This window comes from Dromaius novaehollandiae, chromosome 2 (genome assembly GCF_036370855.1).
Source record: "Dromaius novaehollandiae isolate bDroNov1 chromosome 2, bDroNov1.hap1, whole genome shotgun sequence".
Classification (NCBI taxonomy): Eukaryota; Metazoa; Chordata; class Aves; order Casuariiformes; family Dromaiidae; genus Dromaius; species Dromaius novaehollandiae.
Window position 1 is genome coordinate 50,299,705 of NC_088099.1, and position 20,249 is coordinate 50,319,953.

Genomic DNA, 20,249 nt, shown 5'->3' on the forward strand with positions numbered 1-20,249 from the left:
CTTAGAGCGAGAAGGACTTTTTTAGATATTGGTTCTCTTTGAATCCCATTACATGAGCAATTCAAGTCCTATGCATTTCCTGTAAAGGTTTGCTTCCACCTAGATTTCAGTCATATTTCCCTTTGGCTCATAAACTCTCCATCTTCCCCGTTGTATGTGTTTGAAGGAAGTTAAGATAACTTGCCTGTCTGTACAAAATAAGTGCTTGAGAACATAGTGATAAAAAGGAAACTTGAAAACCAGAGGCTGGGGCAGGGTGGAAAGGTGGTCCAGCATAGTTTGTTATATTTGATTCCTACTCTCTTGGTGATTAAATGGTTGTTGAAACATGCATAGTGCTATGCTTGCTACCGATTCTACCTTTTGTGGGGATCTGAGCATGGTCTGAAGCTGTTCCTGTCGAGTTCAAGAGAAACACCAACTTCCATCTGGATACATTTAGCCCTGTGTTTCTGCAGCACCTTGCCCTCAGAAGCTCAGTATGCATGTGAAATGCCTTTTAAAGATGTTTCTCTTCTCCACCTGTATGTTCAGATCACAGTGTAGTAGCGATATAAATGCACAAAAGAGGTGTATGATATTTCTATGTTTCCTTGTACGTGGGTGTGCCTATTAACAATAGTAGCTGTATTGGGGATGAGCCAACCCATGCTGCGAGAAAAGCAGATGGAGAGACCAGCGTGCAGCCTTTCCATGCTGGACAGAAGAAACATTTAGCTATACATTCTCTGTATCTCAGAAAGGAAAATTGGAGAAGGGAGAAAAAACCTTTTTTGCTGTCTGCTCCTTGTTTCTTAACATGCTAATGAAACCGAGGTTAAGAAAAAGTGTGTAGTTAAGACTCCTTAGTTGATTTGCCTGTTCTGTGAGCAAAATGTGTACTTATAGTACTTGCCTCTTACTTCAGGGGTCATTTGGTTTTCCCTGTCACAACACTTACTCTGTGATTGCCCCTCAGACCTGTTTTGTAAAGCCTCTGCGTCAGAGCTAGCGTTATGCTGGGTGCCATTATAGAAAGAAAACTCTTGATGGGTGCTGGAAACAGCTTCAAAAGGCCTAGCGAGGACAATCCTCTAGCCAGTGTGCTGCTTCAGAGCTGTAAGTTATTTGCCTGACAGCAATGTGTTTACTCTTCGGTTGATGAGCTACTCTGTGAGCCGACTGCAGTGAAACTTTGTGCAGGGATAATTGTTGGTAGTGTCTGCTCAGTTATTACCACTGGGAAGCAGAGCTGGGCGAAGATGGCCTTTCAGCTTTGCTTGGCTAGCGTGTTGCTGGGTCAGATCACTGTGAAACTGGTGCTATGCTTTGCTTCTCCTGTTTGAAGGTAGCACAGGTAAAGGCTAATACCTGTTTAGGACCTGTGATGGCAACCTATCATTACTATTTCAGTGTATTTACCAAACAGTTGCATTAAAAACCCTCCTCATCTGAAGTGCTGAACAAGTGCAGACTAAGAATCTAGCCCAGGTTTAATTTAAAAAATAAATAAATAAAAGAGAGAGGAAAGAAGAGTCCAGTGATCACTTTTGGAATCTGAACTTCAGGCATGGCACGGGTCTGACTTACAGAAAATATTAAATGCTTGTTTTGTTTTCCAAAGACATTGACTAGAACTGAAGTCTTAAAAGGGCTTGGATGATCTTCAAATGCTAAAGCAAACAAAATGAAGCATAGCAATTCTTGAAAGTTTTGGCACAGCCAGTCCTTTCTCCCCCCCCCCCCCCCCCCAAGAGTTGGCAGAATAAGAAAAGGTGATGTATTTAGGAGAGGGATACAGCTGACAATGCATGGATTTTTAATACAGGCTTGTAACTTCATCTTAGGGTTTAAAAACCCAAAGAAATCCTAGAGGTTTACTGTCTAGATCCTGGTTTAAGCTTTAGGCCCACTTGCTAATTGCAAGCGCTGCAGTGCAGTTATTTCCTGGCAAGAAACGGATGGAGACAAGTCAGGAGGAGAATGTCAAGACAGTAATTCAGTGGATAATGCAGAAAAAATAATGGAAAATCCTGGGAGAAAAGTTTTAATTTTGGCAGAAGAGCTATTCTGAGCTACATCAGTAAATGGTGTACGCTCTGAAGATGGTGATGAATTGTGGGGCCCAAACATGGAGACAACAAGAAGGTAAAGCCTTTTGTTCTCTCCAGTCATTTTGCCTTATCTTAGTTTTGCTTTGTGGCTGCATTTTCCAAGTTACTATATTTGATATATATTTGTGCTAATAGAAGTAACACATTTATGACAGTGGTTGAAATTTCCTTGAACTTGATTCTTCTTTCATCACAAGAAATTTTTTTTACAGTTCATGCCCTATTTTGAGGAAGTACTTGGAAATGGCTACCAATGTGAGTGTTTGGGCACAGTCTTTTGGGAAGAAAAATAGTGTAGTTGTTTCTTAAACCTGAGATTAAGTAATAATGTAGGTCTGTATGTGATGCTTTAATATTGGAACTAAGCTGTTTAGCCTACTGCGATATCTTTCATATGGTATTCAACACCCTTTAAACCATAGCTTAAATGGCAAGGTGATTTTTTTTTTTCTGGAAGAATCAATAACTGCACCTTTAATATTAAAAATTCATTTTCAAACTGTGCCATTGAAATCACAGCAAGCTAGCTTGTGACCCTTTAAAAAAAAAAATCTATTGGTGTTACCCATTGAACTTATGGTAGTTATTTTTCACCTTGCTATTATGTGCTTGCTGACTGCATATTGCTCACAACATTATGTTCTTTGATTTCTTCGTGGAGCTCACCCATGGTGTGCCTTGACAGTTGGGAAGCAGTGAGTGTGCTGTGACCGGTCTTTATCCCTCTGAGCAGGGTCGCAGCTGCCTGGCGAGCTCCCCGTCTGCCTTCTGGAGGAACTGCCTGGCTGTTGTGCCTCGGGAGAGGGAGGGATGAGGCTGCAGGAACTGCTGGTGTGTTATGTTTGAATTTTGACTTAGAACAAGTCATGCCCCAGAAGCACGTTTTCCAAGCTCCTGTGATGACAGTCTCTTAAAACTTTAAGCTATTCCAATGAATATGTTCTCTCAGGCCTGTCTCAAATGTGCCAAGCCAGAGCAGACCTGAAGCCTCTGCCCCACTCTAGCCCAGGCTGCCAAAACCTCCACCTCTTTAGTGGAGGAGAAAGTAGCACGTTGACCTTAAAACGTGTAAAATCTTGCCAGTCTGGGTCAGAAGCAGAGCTGATGGCACACTTTAGATTTTTTTTTTTCCCCCCGTGTGTGTTTGTTTAATTGGAAGGCAAAATACGTAATATGGCAGGTTCAGAAGCCCTTGTGCCCTTCACTCAGGTCAATGTAGTGCTGACAGTGACCGGTGCCAGAGCAAACCTATTGGTACCTGTATAACTGAAGCTTTAATTTTTAGCAGGTGTTTTACCTTTTGGAGTGTAAAAATAGCTGTTCAGAAATGAAGCCAACATGAGCCAAGTAGTCTGAGTCTGCTGGGGTCTCCGATTGCTAATGGGTTTGCCAAGCAGTACCAGACAGTGACAGGTGCCACTGGTCAAGTTACTGTGCCTGCTCTGGAGGTCTAGGTGGGTGGCACTTAGCATGTAGAGGAGTTGCCATCCTATTTTCCATGGTTGGAGAAAGCTCTGAACAGAAGGGAGGGAGGCACTGGAGCTATTCATGAGACAGAGCTGCACATGACTGATGGATAAAGGAGCATGGTAGGCATTGCCATGGTTAGCAGCTCTGGGCAGGGAATTTCTGTGAAAAGCAAGAAGTTTCTCCACTGCTGTCACCTCAGCAGTAAGAAGTTTAGGCATTAAAATTCCCAGAGATCTACACAGGCTTGACCGTTATTCCCTTGCCCTGATGTAATTTCTCGATACCTTTCTGTAGTAAGGAAATCACCATGCACCGGGGCCTTACATGCTAGACTCTACAAATTTACGCAGTGTTATCTGACCTAAAAGTCAAACTTTATGCTAGTATCTATCACCCTACCTGTGTTTCCCAGCAATTAGAAATAGATGGGAAGAGGAGCAGGACAGAGAGCTTATCTTTTACTCCTCAGCCATAGTTGCTCTCTTTTACTTCCAGCTGTTTAACTTGTCCCTTACTTGATGGATCTGAAAAAGGGAGAGAGGAGGCGTACCTCAAGGAGCAAGTCATGTCCCTGGGGGTTGGCTCTGGCTAGTCAGTGCAGGGAGCAGGGCCTGAGGACACCTATGATTGCTGGCCGCGGTGATCATTTCCCCTCTTTGTGGCCTGTTTGGGAGGTGGTGGCTTGCTGCAGCAGCTCACAGTAGTAGTACTCTTGCTCGCCTTCTCCTCCATGGCTTTGTCCTGTTTCTGGAAACACACTTCTCTGTAAGCAGTGTGCTGTGGGACTGTGCGCCTTTCACGGTGCTGTTCAGGGAGATGTTTGCTTTCCTCCCTTCTCCCTGCGCGTCTTCAGCTTGGGAATCAGTGCTTCAGTCAATGCAGAGCTCAGAGCCTGCAAGAAGCTTCCAGTCAGATGCTGCATTAAGTGGGTGATGAGAAATAAAAGCAGAGTACATCCTTTCAATAGTACACCTTGGAAAGCATGGCAGTGGGGTTACCCATCAATCTGCATATGAAGATGGTGCTAGGTATTTTCAGGTGGAGGACATACTTGATCTGCATAGCCTTTGTCTGTTTGTTTGTGTTTGGCTTTAAAACACCCAAGAACTTTGAAACAAAAATATGTCCCAGACTACATATATTTACTGCAGTCATGAAAATAGCCTGATAAGAATTTTCTATTTTGCTTTCTATTTTGGATCTGTGACATTAATATCAGCTTCAGAGCAGTTATCAAAATTTGTTTTCTAACTCTTTGTTTCTAGAATTTTATGGTCCCTCTGCTTGCTGCAGACAATTTTTTTTAATTCTTTTTTATTGCCTAGCAGCCTTCTCTGTAAACTGAGAGATAAAGCGTATTTGATTTGGATGTTTGTATGCATGCATTTAGACACCGCACTTTCTATCACCCTAGAGCAAAAATACTGCTGGTTTGCAAGTGAGGAGAAAAGAGGTCAGTAATTTGGCACTAGAGGCTTTATATTGCAAAGCGTTGTCCTTCATTTGCTCTTGTTTTACCTTTCCAGTAGTGCTATGTATTCTCATGTGTTCATCAGAAACTCAAGCCAGGCTAGAAAGCTACTAAGTGAGATCCATTAGAGAATTGGAGGGTTTTTTTACCCTCCTCATTCTTCACTGATCAAATCACAACATTGATTACTTGAAATGGGGGCACCAGGGAAAACAAAATCACTGCACTAGCAGCTGGCTAAGTGTTTATCATGTAATTTGTTCAGGTTGACTAACTGTGCACCTGAACACCATTTTGGGTTTTTTAAAGGCTTTTGCTGAATTGCTTTCTCTCCTCACTTGGTTTATTCCCCCATCATTTTTCTTCTTTCACCTCCTCTTCCCCCTAAGTCTTGGTTTCTGATGGATGGAGAGCAACATCTCTCTGTAGGCTTGCCTTTCTTCCCAAAGGAAGACCTTTCCGGTGGTTAGGAGCTCTGTACTTTTGCTGTGTGCATGGTGGGGGATGCTGAGAGGAGGCAGCTGACTGGAGGAGGCATTTTGTTATATGTAGTTTCCACTCGGACATTCAAGAGGATGCATAATATATCATTGCTATGTTGAAACCATTTCACACTGCCAGAATAGTATACAAAGACTTCAGCTTTAACAGTGACCGACAGAGATTTGGGAGAAGTTTTGATATACCAAAGCCATTGGTGACTAGGTCGCTAGTACTTTACTAGTAATAGGTCTCTGTTGTGATTGTTTCAGTGGTTTGTTGGCACTCAGCCTTTCAGTTTACATAAATTCAGACGGAATATAATATTTCACTTTATCTCTTATTTGCTTGTGTGAAGTTGTCAGGTTCACCTTTTCCTTGCATCTCAAAAATGTTGATTTTAAAAATAAACTTGTACCTGTATGCAGCACAATGTTCTGGTATTGTGTTTATCAAATCTGCTTTTTAATATTGGACTGTGGTGATATCCTCCTGTTAAAGATTAAACGGCAGGTTCTGAGGGAGTAGTGAGCAGCCACATGTGTCAACCTTTATCACTTTTCCTCCCAGCCAAGTGCTATATTTGGTCTGTGGGAGCCCCACGCAGTTATCAGTCTGGATGTTGGGAAGGTTATACATTTGTTTTCATTAGGGTGGTGTCAGGTTGCCATAGCCACAATCAGCGGTGATTATTAGTGCTAGGGACTAAGTTAAAATGAACTTGCTAATGATTATCTCAAACTATTTTATAGCACTGAGGGAATGTTGTAACCAAGGGAACTGTGTAGTGCATGGCTGCTTTGGAAAATAAACCATCGGCGTCAGGGCTTCTGATAGACACTTTATTGGATGACTTGAGTACTTGCTGTGTTTAGAAATTTGTTTTTATGATCTTAAATTTGTCATTGCGAGGAGGCATTTGGAGGTTACACTGCAAATGCAAAACTTTCTGTAGAGCTCACGTGAAAAATGTCTCTGAATACACCGTTTGTTTAATGTAGCTCACGTTCTCTGCAAGCTATCACAATTATTTTCCTGTGGAAACCTTATCAGTGTTAATTGGCCAAAAGTAGACCATGTAGGTTGTGGCTTGCAGATGCGTTTTAGTTTTGCCTGTACAATGATATAGTTCTACATTTTCTATATTGCTGTGTAATTTTGATCTAATTGTTACCTTGAAGTGCAAACTTCTAACTGTTACTGCTTGCAGCCTTAATTATTTGGATAAATGTAATTTACTTTTGAACACTTGTCAGAGCTGGTATTTGGAATTCACTGGGGCTACTGATGTCACTAAATATCTTAAACTTTTTCAAGATTTGATCCTCAGGAATAGAATCTGAGAAATAAGAAGATAAACAGAAACCAAGTTCACTGTTTGCTGTAGTTTGATGTTCAAGTATGACCAAAAAAACAAAAAAAAATCAAGAGATGCCCTGAGCATTGCTGTGCTTGATATATTATTTTTATGTCTTAGTGGTGATTGATGGGAAATTATGTATACTGTGTGTTTATAGATCTGGCATTCATATTTACTAAGGTTGACAAACTGTCTTCAGGTAACATTACTGTATGCATTGCACCTTTTTTTTTTTCTTTTTTTAAGCTAATTAGGCATTAGGTGTGGTCCCCTGCCCTGAATGCATATTGCAGCGATATTAGCCAGTCTGTGAGCCTGCGCTGCAGCTGGTGTTCTGCCAGAGGTAAATCCCTGAGGAGCAGCATGTCTTATAGCTGCCTGCTACCCAATGCTAAATGTAATCGGCTCGTCTAACTTTGTTAACAGTCCTTTTTTTTCAGAATGACAGGGTTTAAGATGTAAGTGCAGATGGAAGTGAAAAGAATATGTAAGGGTAGAGCAGAAGGTGCTGCTGTTTCCTCAGATTAGCAGTGGCTTTGAGCAGAAAAGAAAAAACCTCTGTGGTGCAGACTTCTAAGCAAGTCAGTGTGGCTTCTCAAAGAATCATCTATGGTGGCAGACGAAACTTCCGTGTACTTGCTTCAGTCTAACAAAGCTCCTGGTTTCACCTTGGTGATTAATTGTCTCACCCAGTTTTAGCTGAGCATTTTTAATGAGTAATCCTATGGTCACCATGGTATGGTCTGGGTAACTGCAGTATAAGAATCCTTTATTATTTTATGTGCGTTTTATATTGTCTCTGCTGTCTCGCATAGTAGATCCCAAGTCTTATCAGTTAAAAATGAAGTAGTATCTTTATGGTGAACAGTGTTACTGATGGTAGTGCAATTGCTTACTCAGAATGTATTACGTGCAGCAGAATTAGTGTCTAGGTGACATGATCGAATCCTAGTCATGTATTTAAGAGCATCTGTTTTCATGTCTTCCTTGATATATCTGTATCTATAGCCATATATTTATATATATATTTTTAATAAATCTGTGACACTTCTTCAGAGAAGTGCTTTAAGATTTTAATGGTTTATTCTGCTATTGACGAAAGCAAATACCTGTTACAGAAGAGAAACACTAGTATATTTTTCAGGTTAACTTGAAGCTTTGATATATTTTCTTTTTCATTTGGGCTTTGATATATTTACCCAAAAGCTTAAATTAATAGTTTTAAGATGAAAAGTTAGGCTTACCTGAACTCTTTAAAGGATGCTTTTCCCCCTGATTATATTACCAATGTGATTAATGTTTTTTCCTGTTTTCTCACAGTTTTATGTGCTGAAAGAGTGGGCCAGATGACTAAAACATACAATGACATAGATGCCGTTACACGTCTTCTTGAAGAGGCAAGTATTACATCTCTTTGAGATGCCATACAAAGTATGAGAAAGTAGTACAGAAATTATGTGGTGCCACTATTGAAGTCTGTTGGTAGACTGCTTTCAGATGAGGAGGAATAAGAGCTCCGAGTGTATGTGTGCATAATCTCATTGATAAGGGAAGTCATCTTTCTGAGTAAAGATCACTTGTTAGTCATATGAATTCATTACTTGTGCTTGTTTTGCAGCTGAGGCCAGTTTAACTTATTTTTGGCCAAATATTTGTCCTAATGAATGGGGAGGGAAATCATCTGAAAATATAATACGTATTTTTACAGTACATACAAAGCTAATAGTGTTATTGATGGATTATTGTCTTTTAAAATAAAAATTATTTGAAGTTCACAGGCAGTCTTGTCAGAATTGTTATCCCAGCATCTTTCCACAGAAATGCAGAGACATAAAATTCAAGAATTTCTCATGCTCTGTCTCCAAGCTTTTTCTTTGCCATAGGATTTTTTTTTTAGTAAATTATGATGACTGTAATCCCTGTTACAATAGTACTAGTTTATGGCCAAGTATAATTTAAGCCTTCATATGTTATTTGCTTACTTGTTGTATTAGCAATGTCAAATATGAGGTAATTGCTAAGCAGGATAGGTTGGGTGATCTATTCTTCTTCCAATTCTGCAAGCGGATGAGCATGGGAATGCTTGAATCCCCCCCCGCCATAGGTAAATCTGATCTCAGCACAGAGTCCTGCATTTTGTGCTTGGAGCTGAACTCTTTCAAAAACAACTTTCCATGAGATACCAGTTAAAAGTGTTGCTTTACCTAAAAGGCCTGTTTTGGAGTAATCCATTAACTTGTAATAACCCTCTGTTACCTGTTTGTGCCCTGCTCCCTTGGTTGTCATGTTTGGCTGAGATTGATTTGCATTTGTTTGCATGGCTCCTTCTAGTAATAATGAAGCATTTTGCATCTGGCCAAAACTGTTTCCTTCTCTGCATATGCATAGCCAAATGTCACACCCATGGGAGCAATGCTAGAGGGATATGCTGAGCCAGTGTTCTAAAGCATCTGGTGTTCTTCTCTGTCTGGATGATAGCAAAGAGAAGATGGGGGAATGTGCAGTATGTGTACCTTTTAATAAAACCAATTTTTTCAGGGAGACTTTTAGTTCTGTTTGGCCATCATTTCTGATTTAATCACTTTTTTTCTAAGCAAATGTGCACTTACGATTCCTGCCTCCATTCTCCAAATAACAGTGTTATCAGAAGACGTTAAATCTATTTGCAGAGGTTAAGGTGTAGGTCTTTCTGCTACCTTGACACATAGAAGCTAAAAACAACCCCAAAACCACCTCCATGGCTTTCTTATTGAGAAACTCCCAATGAATGTATTACAAAGTTGGAAGGGTGAAAGATAGTGTTCCTTTTGGCAGGCAGGAAAGAGATCTTAAAACAACATGCATGTGGATTTTTAAAAATTTGTGCCTTTTGGCCTGAACTGAGCAATGGGAGTGACACCAGGCTTGTCTGGATATAAGAACAGGAGCAGACTCCTCAGTGACCCCACTTTCTCATCCCTTTTAATTACTGTGTAAAGGCATCTAGCTTCAGTGTTCTTTTTACCTGTATTGCTGTAGTAAATCAGTTCCTTATCCCTGCGAGTAAGAGGCTGGATTTCAAACTGAAGTTTAGCGCTGATTCACTACAAGTTGCATAGGAAATCTAGGAAAGTTAATTCAAGAGCCTAGAAATACTCTTGTGTGCTCTTGTAATAATACTCTTGTAACTTTGAGGTTAGAAACCTTGCTGCTAGGTAGCCCTTCCTCTGTACAGTAAAAACTGCCACAATATATATTTTTTTCCACTTTGTATTTATGAAGGGAGCCAAGTTACTGAACAATAAGTTGGCCCAATATGTAAACCAAGCATGTTTTATATAGCTTTATGGGACCTGTTGTTCTGAAAGACTGTATATAACATTATATATTTTATGGCCAGATAATGCCAGTGGCTTTCGATGCAAATTTAAATCTGACCTTCAAAAATCGTTTGGAAAATGTTATTTGTAGATCCAGCAGTTATTAATAACCCATCTCTTTATTACCAAATATTGTTTAATTTCCTTTTTTCCTTATGAAAGTCTCCTCATTCAAATTCATTGTTTTACCTGAAACCTGTATCATCAGTGGTTGTAAGTTTAGTAGGTTTTGTCATTAACATATACATTACACAAAACAAATAATAGTCATAAAAGCTGAATGGCTGTTAACTAGGGTAAATAAGCCCAAAGCAATATTTTCAGTAAATATGGAAAAGGGGGAAAACTATTTCTCAAAAGGTGTTGAACTAAAGATAAGTGGGGATTTAACAATAGTGCCATTTTCCTGCTATTTTAAAGTTCTAATAATTGAATAGGAAAATAGTAATAAAAAAGCCTAATGAGTGGTGCAAAATTGTGCCGTTTATAATCCTGTCCCAGACAGATTACAACCCTATGTCTCAGTTTTGCAAAAATAAAGAACACTTCATCAACAGGATAAGCCTCTAATTTTTATTAGTGCAAATGGTAAGCTGTCTGCCTGGGTTTTTTCCAGTTCTGTGCATATAGAGATGGGGGAGGTTAGGTGGCAAACATGGCATGAGAAGAACCACACCATGCAGATCTGGGCTTTTCCAAGGAGAAGGGGAAAGGGATAGGATTTGTTTTTTATTTTTTGCTTTTATACTTAAAGCACTAAGGACGTACTTAGCCCAAGGAAGATAGGGAGCTGAACATTAAGTGTGGGGGACTTGGCTTCTGCTCCTGCCCAGCATGCTGTATTTTATTTCCAGGTGGACCAAGTGGAAACTGAAAAATGCTTTGGAATGTCTACGTTCTTTGGTATTTTTGCTGCGTTTCTGAAATCCTTAAAATGTAGCCTGTAAAGCTCTATGATTGCATTCTGCGAATGGTATAACGAGGATAAAATAATTTCCCTCAGTAGTTTCTCAGAGCCTGTAATAAGGAGAACTAGGTCTGGTTTCCTTTTTGTCATTTTATGTTAGACCTTGAGGCTGTGCTTTCATGTGTATGATTCAATAATTCTGTGGGTCAATTTTTGTCTGAATAATGTGGGTGTAACATAAGCAGGCACAAAATGAGAAAATTGGGGGGGGAAGCTACCCCGCACAATGAAAAATTTTTTTTTATTTTAAGTGTTTTCCTACCCTTTCATCACAGATTTACCCTCCCTCTCTCACTCTTCCATGAATAAAGCATCTGAAATTAGCTTTCTTTTCTTCATGCTTCACAGAAAGAACGGGACTTAGAATTAGCTGCTCGGATTGGCCAGTCACTGTTAAAGAAGAATAAGTCGCTGACAGAAAGAAATGAATTCCTTGAGGAGCAAGTAGAACACATCAGGGAAGAGGTAAGCTCGTATGCCTGAGCGCTGTGTTTGCAGTGCTGGGGAGAATTTTCCTTCAGCCTTCACCTTGTCCATAGTTAATTCTTGGGCAACCTGTCTGTAGCAGGTCAATCTCAGTTGTAGCAAGTTGAGCAGCCATTTTTATAGCATGTATAGTTTTAGAAATGTGACCCAAAAAGTCACTTGACTTATTACCTCAAATCAGGAGATATGAGGAAAAACTCAAGCCACTGAATTTTACTCTGTCTTTAATTTCATTTTCCCCTCCAACCAGCTGCTCTTTTGGTTTTAGGTTGCTTACCTGCTACTTTCTATTAACTGTTTTTACTTTGTTTCCCTTCTCTATGCGTAACTCCCCTCTGATTATCTCACTAATCTCTCATTCCCATCTTCCGTCTCCCTTTGTGCAGTCTTTTTTTCCCCATTCTCCTTTCTCCCTGAATTTTTCTCAATCTCCACTTATCTCTTCCTCTCAAACTGTTTATTTACTTTTCCCCAAATGTTTTTCCATTCATAGCTGAGTTGAATTTTCTCTTTTAGAACATAGCATTTGAATACTGATAGAGCTTCCTTTTGCTTCTCGAACTGAATATGATATAGGTATCATATACACAATTAATCACTTCTTGTATTTGCAGAGATTCCAGTAGCGCACGTGCAGTGAAATATGTGCATTCTGCCTTCTCCGTGCTGGGCCAATTTCTTAGGCGATCTCATAGACTCCATTGATCAGATGGTTCAGAATGTATTTTTGTGACTGATAATTTTTATTTGACGTACTCTGTATGTACGAACTTGTCAATGTTAGGAAGCATTGAAAAGAGTTATAGTTTGGGATCTTCTACCTTATGTCCAGATTGCTAAGATCTTACAGCCTCTTGTGGTTTTGCTGTCTCTCTCTTTCAGGGAACTGTAATAGAATCTGTTAAAACATGGGCTGGTAGACTGCTGCAATATGTATGTTTGTCCAAGTTTTTGGCTGCAGTAATAATGTTTTGGACTTTTGACAAACACAGAATATAGTGCAGGTCTTCCTAAATTGGCGTGCTCTATAAACGTACCAGAAAACTTTCATTGTTTGAAGCAACACCTGAAGTAACACCATGTGTCTTCCATATGCTGTTATACTTTTTTTTTTTTTTTAATCAAATATCTATGCAATTAAAATTTCTTACTGAATTCCTCTGGGGAGCTGGAGGATGCTGTAAGTACTGCCAGATTATAATGGATGGATCTTGGACAGAATTACAGGATGCTTTGAGAGGTCTCTATCTGTAACTAAAAGTATTGCTGTTTAAGCTCTGCTGATTTACTGACTGACAGAGCCAGAAGCAAGTGTGTCTTCTAACCAAAGACGGTGACCTTGGTGTGTGAATCTTGCCTGCATGTAGCCTTGAGCAAGAAGGAGAGAAATTCCACAATTTTAGGGGAGAGCAAGAGTGCAATGAAGCACTGTGGATTAAAAAATTAGAAAATGGCTGTTAACAAAACTTCTTAAGAATATGGGGTGTTGAATTAGATCTGAAGTGGGCTGATGAAGAAAGTGTATATGGAGGGATCCCAGATGTTGAATAAATGGTGGTGGAACACATATAGAAATAACTTCCTTTGTGGCCCACCCTTTTTGGCATAGAAAACTAATCCTCTTCAGTCTCAGAGCAGTGCTTTTGCTTGCTGTCCATATCCCATCATGTGAGACACTAATTTATTTGTGCACTGGCCAGTATGGCATTAACCAGGCATACACGTAATGATTCTGGGCAGGGCAGGGCATTCAGTCTATGCTTGCAGAATGGAGGAGCTGTTTGAGGAAGGTGTGGGACAGGAATGAGCTGCCTCTGCCAGGTCTGTTTTTTTCTCAGAGGGACTTGGGAACAAGGTTGGGGAAAGGGCTACCAGAAATAAGCTTCACACCAGGTGGCTTGATGTGTTGGGCCATATGTTCCGTCCACACCAGTCTTTGACACTGTCACTTTGACTCCTTCAGAAAGTGATGCTTTTGAGGCACAGAGATCATCAGGTTTTAAAGCTATGACGCTTTCGTATGTAGAAGACCTTTCTTTACTAGGCTTCAGATCTTCCATTAAAGCTGAATTTTGGATTATGAGCAACTCTACAAGCAGGGGATAAGAGAAAAGAATTGAATTGGGGCTTTGAAATTCTGTAAAAATTGCCTGAAATATGATTTGTTTGGGGGGCTGGGGGGTGTTCTGTAAAAATTGCATAAAATATGATTTGTTTGGGGGGGAGGGGGGTGTTCTGTAATGTATAGATCCACTCCATTTGTGTGGTTAAAGAGTTAAGCTTTTATTGGTATATGCATCATGGTACGTACAACTCAGCTTTACAAATCTTGGCCTTAGCAAACTTGTCCTGACAAAACTTTCTGGCTATCCGATTAAGTAGCTCAAGTTTTTCCTGTGTCCTTGTAACTTGCCACGTTTATTGGTATATGTAAAGAGCAATATAGACCTAAGCAAAATGCTGAAGATTCTTGGGTTTGTCTTTTGGGTTTGTGCTGCTTAGGTTTAGGAAGGGGCTGTGATCATGTTCTGATTTAAAAACTGATGAAGCTGTTTGCATTGAAGCCTCTTGAACTTTTTCTCTATTCCTTATACCCTGTCCTACTTCACCATTAAATCCCGGTGCCTTCCTCACCCATATCAGCTTGTTCTTGGGTTTCTGCACCCCTGTGGATTTCACTTTTCCTTTGGTCTTAAGGATAAAGCTTTTCCTTTCCCTTTCTCAACTAATTTCTACTAATTTCTAATCTGTGCAGCTTTTGCCACTAGTACTAGATGATTAAAACTGAGACTCAGTTCTCCTGTAGTACACTAGAGAATGTGCTACCTGTCCCTGAAGTGGGGAAAATGAACTCTGTGTTCATTTTCTTGGTGCTTGGACTTGGTGCAGGACTTGGTGCTTTAAGAGATCTGGTTTCCACACAAGTAATTTTAGTAAAGGAAAAGACCTTGTTTGCTTACAATTATGTACAGTTTAAGTGCTTTATTGCATTGAGGCTGGCTTTTGTTTGATTGAAAATGCAGCTTAAATCTTTTTTACTGACTTCGGTCCTTTGCCAAGATAACGGCGAATATTAATATGCCAACAATACAGAAGGTGAAAGTCTGCTAAAAGAAATGTGCTCTAGAGTCTATGCTTTGGAAAGGGAAAACTCAGGACCTGGTCTTGCAGTGCAAGTAGAAGAAAATGGACCTCTCTGCTATTATGCTTCTTATACCTATGCAATTCAGAATGAATCTCTTACCACTGAGGCCCTAAATTGCTGCTGTGAAGTGGCATAAGTGTTACTATGTAGTTTGGCCTGTAGTACCTTTTCTTGGAGAGCCACAATATGAAATAACCAAGATTGTTTGTGGAGCTGACAATTACGGAGTATTTTAACCACCTGCCTTCTGATGTGTTTTGTTTGTTTGGTACATGTATATACTAAATGTGGGACTCCCACATACTACTTTCTTTACTAGACTCAGGTTTTGGAGTCATCAAAGCCTTGAACTTGACTCAGAAACCAATGGCAGCCTTAACAGTTGCAGCAACGATTGAATTGCAGCCCTGCTACTGTATGTTGTTGTTCTGTAGCTGCAGGTCAACAGGCAAGGAAATCCTTCCTAAATGTAACCTTACAATGCATGTATTGTAGTAATGTTCTGAAAGTCTTTTGAAGTTGGAGAAATGTAGACAAGATCCTTATCTGTGCCAGGTGGTAACAATCACCATATAAAATGGAAAAGAAAGTGATGTTTGACTTGATTGTGCCTTATTAGTTATCACTGAAATATGCAGTTATCACTGAAATCCATCTATTTCTGTGGATGTGAATCAAGAGGAACGCAACAGTGAATCAGGATCGCTGATCCTAAATATCTGTCTCTTTCACCTTCTTTAGTAGCAGTGTGTAATTATGCTTTTTAATTAAAAAAAGGGGGGGGGGCTATTTTAAAGGCACCCTTGTCCCTATTTTTAAGGAATAAAGCAACTGGTTCTTGTCTGCTCCAGGCTTGGCATCTTGATCTAGTCTGAAGATGATGCTTGGAGAATGTCTGTTTATTTAAGAATGTGCCTAGCAAAGCAAGTTAGAGACCTCCAACCTCTCTGTGCAGGTTTCTCAGTTGCGCCATGAACTCTCCATGAAAGATGAGTTGCTCCAGTTTTATACCAGTGCTGCTGAAGAAAGCGAACCAGAGTCCATCTGTTCCACACCGTAAGTTATCAATCTGCAGTGCCAAACCTTTGGTACTAAGCAGGGGCGGTTTGAACAATGGTAACAAAATGATCCCGCTGTAGAATGAAGCAATAAAGGGGACTGTGAACTTAGATGGTGCATGGTGTCAGCTGGAAGGGCTTGTACTAGACCAGCTGGCTCTACAGGTGCCAACAAGAGGCAGGAGAAGAAAGTATATCGAGAGGCTGCTGATGCAGCACTAAAACTTCCACAGGAACTGGTCCAGTGTGCCCGTAAGGCAAACATTGGTCCCCATTACTGCACCCCACTGTGGGACGTGCCTGTGAGCAAGCTACGCGAGTCACTTTTGTGCTTGGAGAGCCTGAGATGCTGCGAAAAACACCATGCTGTTTCCAGCAGCAGAGGGAAGGAAATAAATCATGGCTTACAGCATGTTCCAGGCTGTTTGCTGCCCGAGCAGCACTGCGGGCTTTGAGGCACCTGTCTGCTCTTGCCTGCAAAGTTGTTGCTGCATTCTGGGGGAATGTGCAGCATTAATCAGGAAGCTATTCAGTGGCTCCATGTAGTAAGGTTGTCTCTTTCCTCATAGCCTTGGCTGAGTAATTTTTTCCATAAGAAGTGGAACTTTTTTTTTTTTTTAAGTTCTTTTAAAATTCATTCAAACTATATTGTTGCCCGTACATATTGCCATGAACGAAGGCATAATTCATGCGACTCTGCTTTTGAGACCTCTATTTGGTCTCTTCTCCTGTGAGACTGGGCATGTTGCAAGTAAAAATGAGTTAAAACTCTTGTTTTTGTTACAAGGCTGAAGAGGAATGAATCTTCTTCCTCTGTCCAGAACTACTTTCACTTGGATTCTCTTCAAAAGAAACTCAAGGACCTTGAAGAAGAGAATGTTGTGCTTAGATCAGAGGTGAAATTACTCCCTTTATGTTTTGCTTAATAAAACTGTCCATTTAATTGCCACAGCACAGGTATTAAGAAGCGTTTATTAATAAAGTTCTAAGAGAGTCTAAATAGGAGCACTGAGTCCCACATGTAACACAGATCTCTTTGTAGTTATTTAATCACCATCCTTTATCCTCCTAAATGAAGGAAGACTGAAACATGGAAGCTACATGAAACACCTAGCAGTTTCTTTGCTAACAGTGTGTGTGAGGGTGCTGTCTTCAGGAGTGTTGCAGCGTAAGCAGGTTTCAGAGTTCAGCATTGCAGTTTGAAACCTCTTGAAAGCCTGACCTGGTAGACTGTTGGTGACGTTAGTTGCAGCCCCCATGTTTGCAGGCTGGTATGTTCTGTCTGGTACAAGTTCAGCATTTGTCAAAATATAAACTGGTAGGCTAAATTTTTAAATATCTTCAGTTAATTTTAAATATCTTCAAATTGTGAATTTCAAGTCAGGCTGTTAATACTTTAGGAATATTGTGCTTTTTCTTTTATCTGTAACAATGTTAATTTTGTTTGTTTCACAGACTGCTTTGGGTTTGGGGGGAGTTGCGGGAGTGCTCCCGCACCCTGTTCCTTGCCTGCCAGAAATAACACTTCACAATTGAATATCCAATCAATTATTTTATATGAATTTTCAATACAACTTTTAACTTTGGGGGCATGTTACAAGTTTGCAAACATGTGGTGGAACATAGCAGAAGAAATACTTTTGAGTAGAGAATGAATGTACGAAAAGAGTATCATTATTGTTTTCTACTGCAAATGCAGGGCCCATTGCAAATAGGTAGTGTCACATCTTTGGACAAGACACCACATAACAGCGAATGCTGTACACATCATTGCGAAGTCGCGCAAGGAAGATGAGCAGTAGATGGTTTGAGAGTAATGAAGGTAGGATTAGAACTGAAAAGGCCACCGATTCAGGAGCTAACAGGAGAACCCTGTACGGCACTAGCTACCTTTCCAGGGAGGAGATGTAGCCTATGCCAGGGAGGCACAGTTTGGAGCTAGATTTGCAACCTCTGAGAGCTGTGCTGCTCTCTGCAGATGCAGTCAGTGCATGGCTGTACATGTCCCCAGCACTGTGAATACATTAGAGCAGCCAAGGGGTGCTGGACAGAACCAGCCAGGTGCAGCCAGGCTCCTCTTGCTGCTCCTAGAGGCAGAGGGGAAAAGAAAAGCAGAGAAGGAGGTAGCACTAAAGATTTATGTGGGATATAGAGTTACAGCTCCAAGCTTTTTAAAATACCCTCTGATTTAAATTATTCTTTTTTTTTTTTTTTTTTTTTTTTCCCCAATTCAGGTACTTAAATCAAACATTTAATTAGTTTGTGATAATACCCAGCTATGTTCAGGTGACCAGCTCAAGCTCCATGTGTCCTTTGTGTTAGGGCTTGTTTTTATTCAAAGTGTGCAGGTGACACCTAGTGGGGACATGGTGATAGTGGTGCGAGTTTCTCTATGCAGTAGTGTGTCTGCTGAATGTTCACCTGGCCTCGTTTTTCAGAGCATGAGGGAGGGCAGGCAAAAAACTTGTTTCTCACTGTGTCTGGAGGAGTGATTTGAAAGGCTTGTCTTTCTGAAGCGGATGGAAATGCAGCAACAGACTGGCAAAGAACAAGTGTGCTAATGTAGCATATTTGATGTGGATTTCTTGAACAGGCCTGTCAGCTGAAGACTGAAACAATTACTTATGAAGAAAAGGAACAACAGCTTGTCAACGACTGTGTAAAAGAGCTGAGTATGTGCATGGTTTTTTTCTTCTCATTTGGCATTTTGTTCAGTGGTGCTTAAGCTGAGTTATAGATCAGTCTTCCCTGTGCTCTGCTTGCACGCACCCCCCCCCCCCACACACACACACACACACCCCAGTGGTAGTTATTTTCCTTACATGAAGAGTTATGAGGAGAAAATTTCCCGTTGACTTATTAGGTACAGCAGAAAATTCTGGCTGTAAGATAAATGTTTTTTGGCTGCAGAATAGCTTTGTATAGAAAACATCAGTGTTAAGGGAAAGTACAGTCTCCTTTGTAGCAGGAGTGTTTTGTGAGGTTTTTCTCATTACTGTTTCTTTCAAAAGTACTTTGCTGTGTATTGGGAAGGGCTTCTGCTGAATTGAGTGATGCTCTAAAAGAAGTTATTTTTTCTTCTTTTTGGTGTTATAATGTTAATTGTGATCACTTATCTTAAAGGGGATGCAAACATCCAGATTGCCAATATCTCAGAAGAGCTAGCAAAGAAAACCGAAGACGCCGCCCGGCAACAGGAAGAAATTACCCATCTTCTCTCTCAGATAGTTGATCTGCAAAAAAAGGCAAAAGCTGTAAGGCATCCAATTGCAAAAATACTGCTGCGATTCACCCCAGTTGTAGCTGGAAGAGGAGTTAGAATTCTTGCTATATTACAACTTCAGAGGAATTTTTCACCCACCTTATCTGGGCATTCTTGTTTGTTTAGTATCTAACATACTTGACTAGAAGATAGGAATTTATTGAAAGATGTGAATATGATCTACAATAGTTAAATATATTTTAAATATTAAGTGCAAAATTCTGTACTAATCTCCTAAAGACTTCAGTAAGATAACAGTGTAGGTATTTCAGTGGGAAGATACCCATTTCAGGGTCTGGATGTTCATTTGGAAGAATAGGGATTGATGCTGGGTTCACTTGTATTAACATCTTAGAATGTTGTTTAAATGTTTTTTAAATGACATACTTGTGGGGTAATATCGCTGCAGAGACAGCAATGAGAGAAGTCAGAATTTTCCTACTTACTTGTAGTACAGGATGCAGACTTCATCACAGGACAGTATTTCTACCATTTTTTGGCTTATTTTAGTGTGCAGTTGAAAATGAAGAACTTGTCCAGCATTTGGGAGCAGCTAAAGATGCCCAGCGACAGCTCACAGCAGAAGTGAGTACACTGATTATTATTAGAATAATTTAGTGGTAGGACATGGCTGTTCACTTTCCACCATAAGAATTTTAATCTAAACTGGACCAGAAGCATTAAATAATGTTACCCTTGTATAAGGAATGAAGGAATGTCTGTGTTCCCAGCAGAGTTCAAAGCATTTTCCTTCCTATTTTTTCCTCCAACAGGCGCATTTTTTGAAAAGCTGAGGTTTATGGGCTATGTGGGAACCCCTTTAGAGGTTGACATTTCTACTGGTAGCTTAGGCTTATTTTGAAAAATGAGATAATGTAGAAAAGCTCATTCATACTGTATCTGCTCAGTGAGTAAACAAAGGATAGTTCAGAACTCGTGTATCTTTTGGGTGCTACATTCACATATGCAAAATGGACAAAATAGAATGAATAAAGCCTGATCTCCTGTAAACACGTCTCATAGTTGGTCTACTTGGTGTCTAAGGTGAGAATGCCAGTTGAAACTTTTTCTGCAGATGGGCCTTTTATGACATTTCCC

The 20,249-nt window shown here is 40.2% G+C and overlaps 1 protein-coding gene across 1 annotated transcript in view; it reads left to right on the forward strand.

Annotated features, from left to right (window-relative positions):
• The window catches only part of TRAK1 (trafficking kinesin protein 1), a 112,664-nt gene that overhangs the window by 64,886 nt on the left and 27,529 nt on the right, over positions 1-20,249 (forward strand). The window contains exons 4-10 of the mRNA XM_064506440.1: positions 8,195-8,271; positions 11,549-11,665; positions 15,787-15,887; positions 16,677-16,785; positions 18,483-18,561; positions 19,013-19,143; positions 19,662-19,736. Coding sequence (XP_064362510.1) covers positions 8,195-8,271; positions 11,549-11,665; positions 15,787-15,887; positions 16,677-16,785; positions 18,483-18,561; positions 19,013-19,143; positions 19,662-19,736 — 689 coding nt within the window. The remainder of the gene's footprint in view (positions 1-8,194; positions 8,272-11,548; positions 11,666-15,786; positions 15,888-16,676; positions 16,786-18,482; positions 18,562-19,012; positions 19,144-19,661; positions 19,737-20,249) is intronic.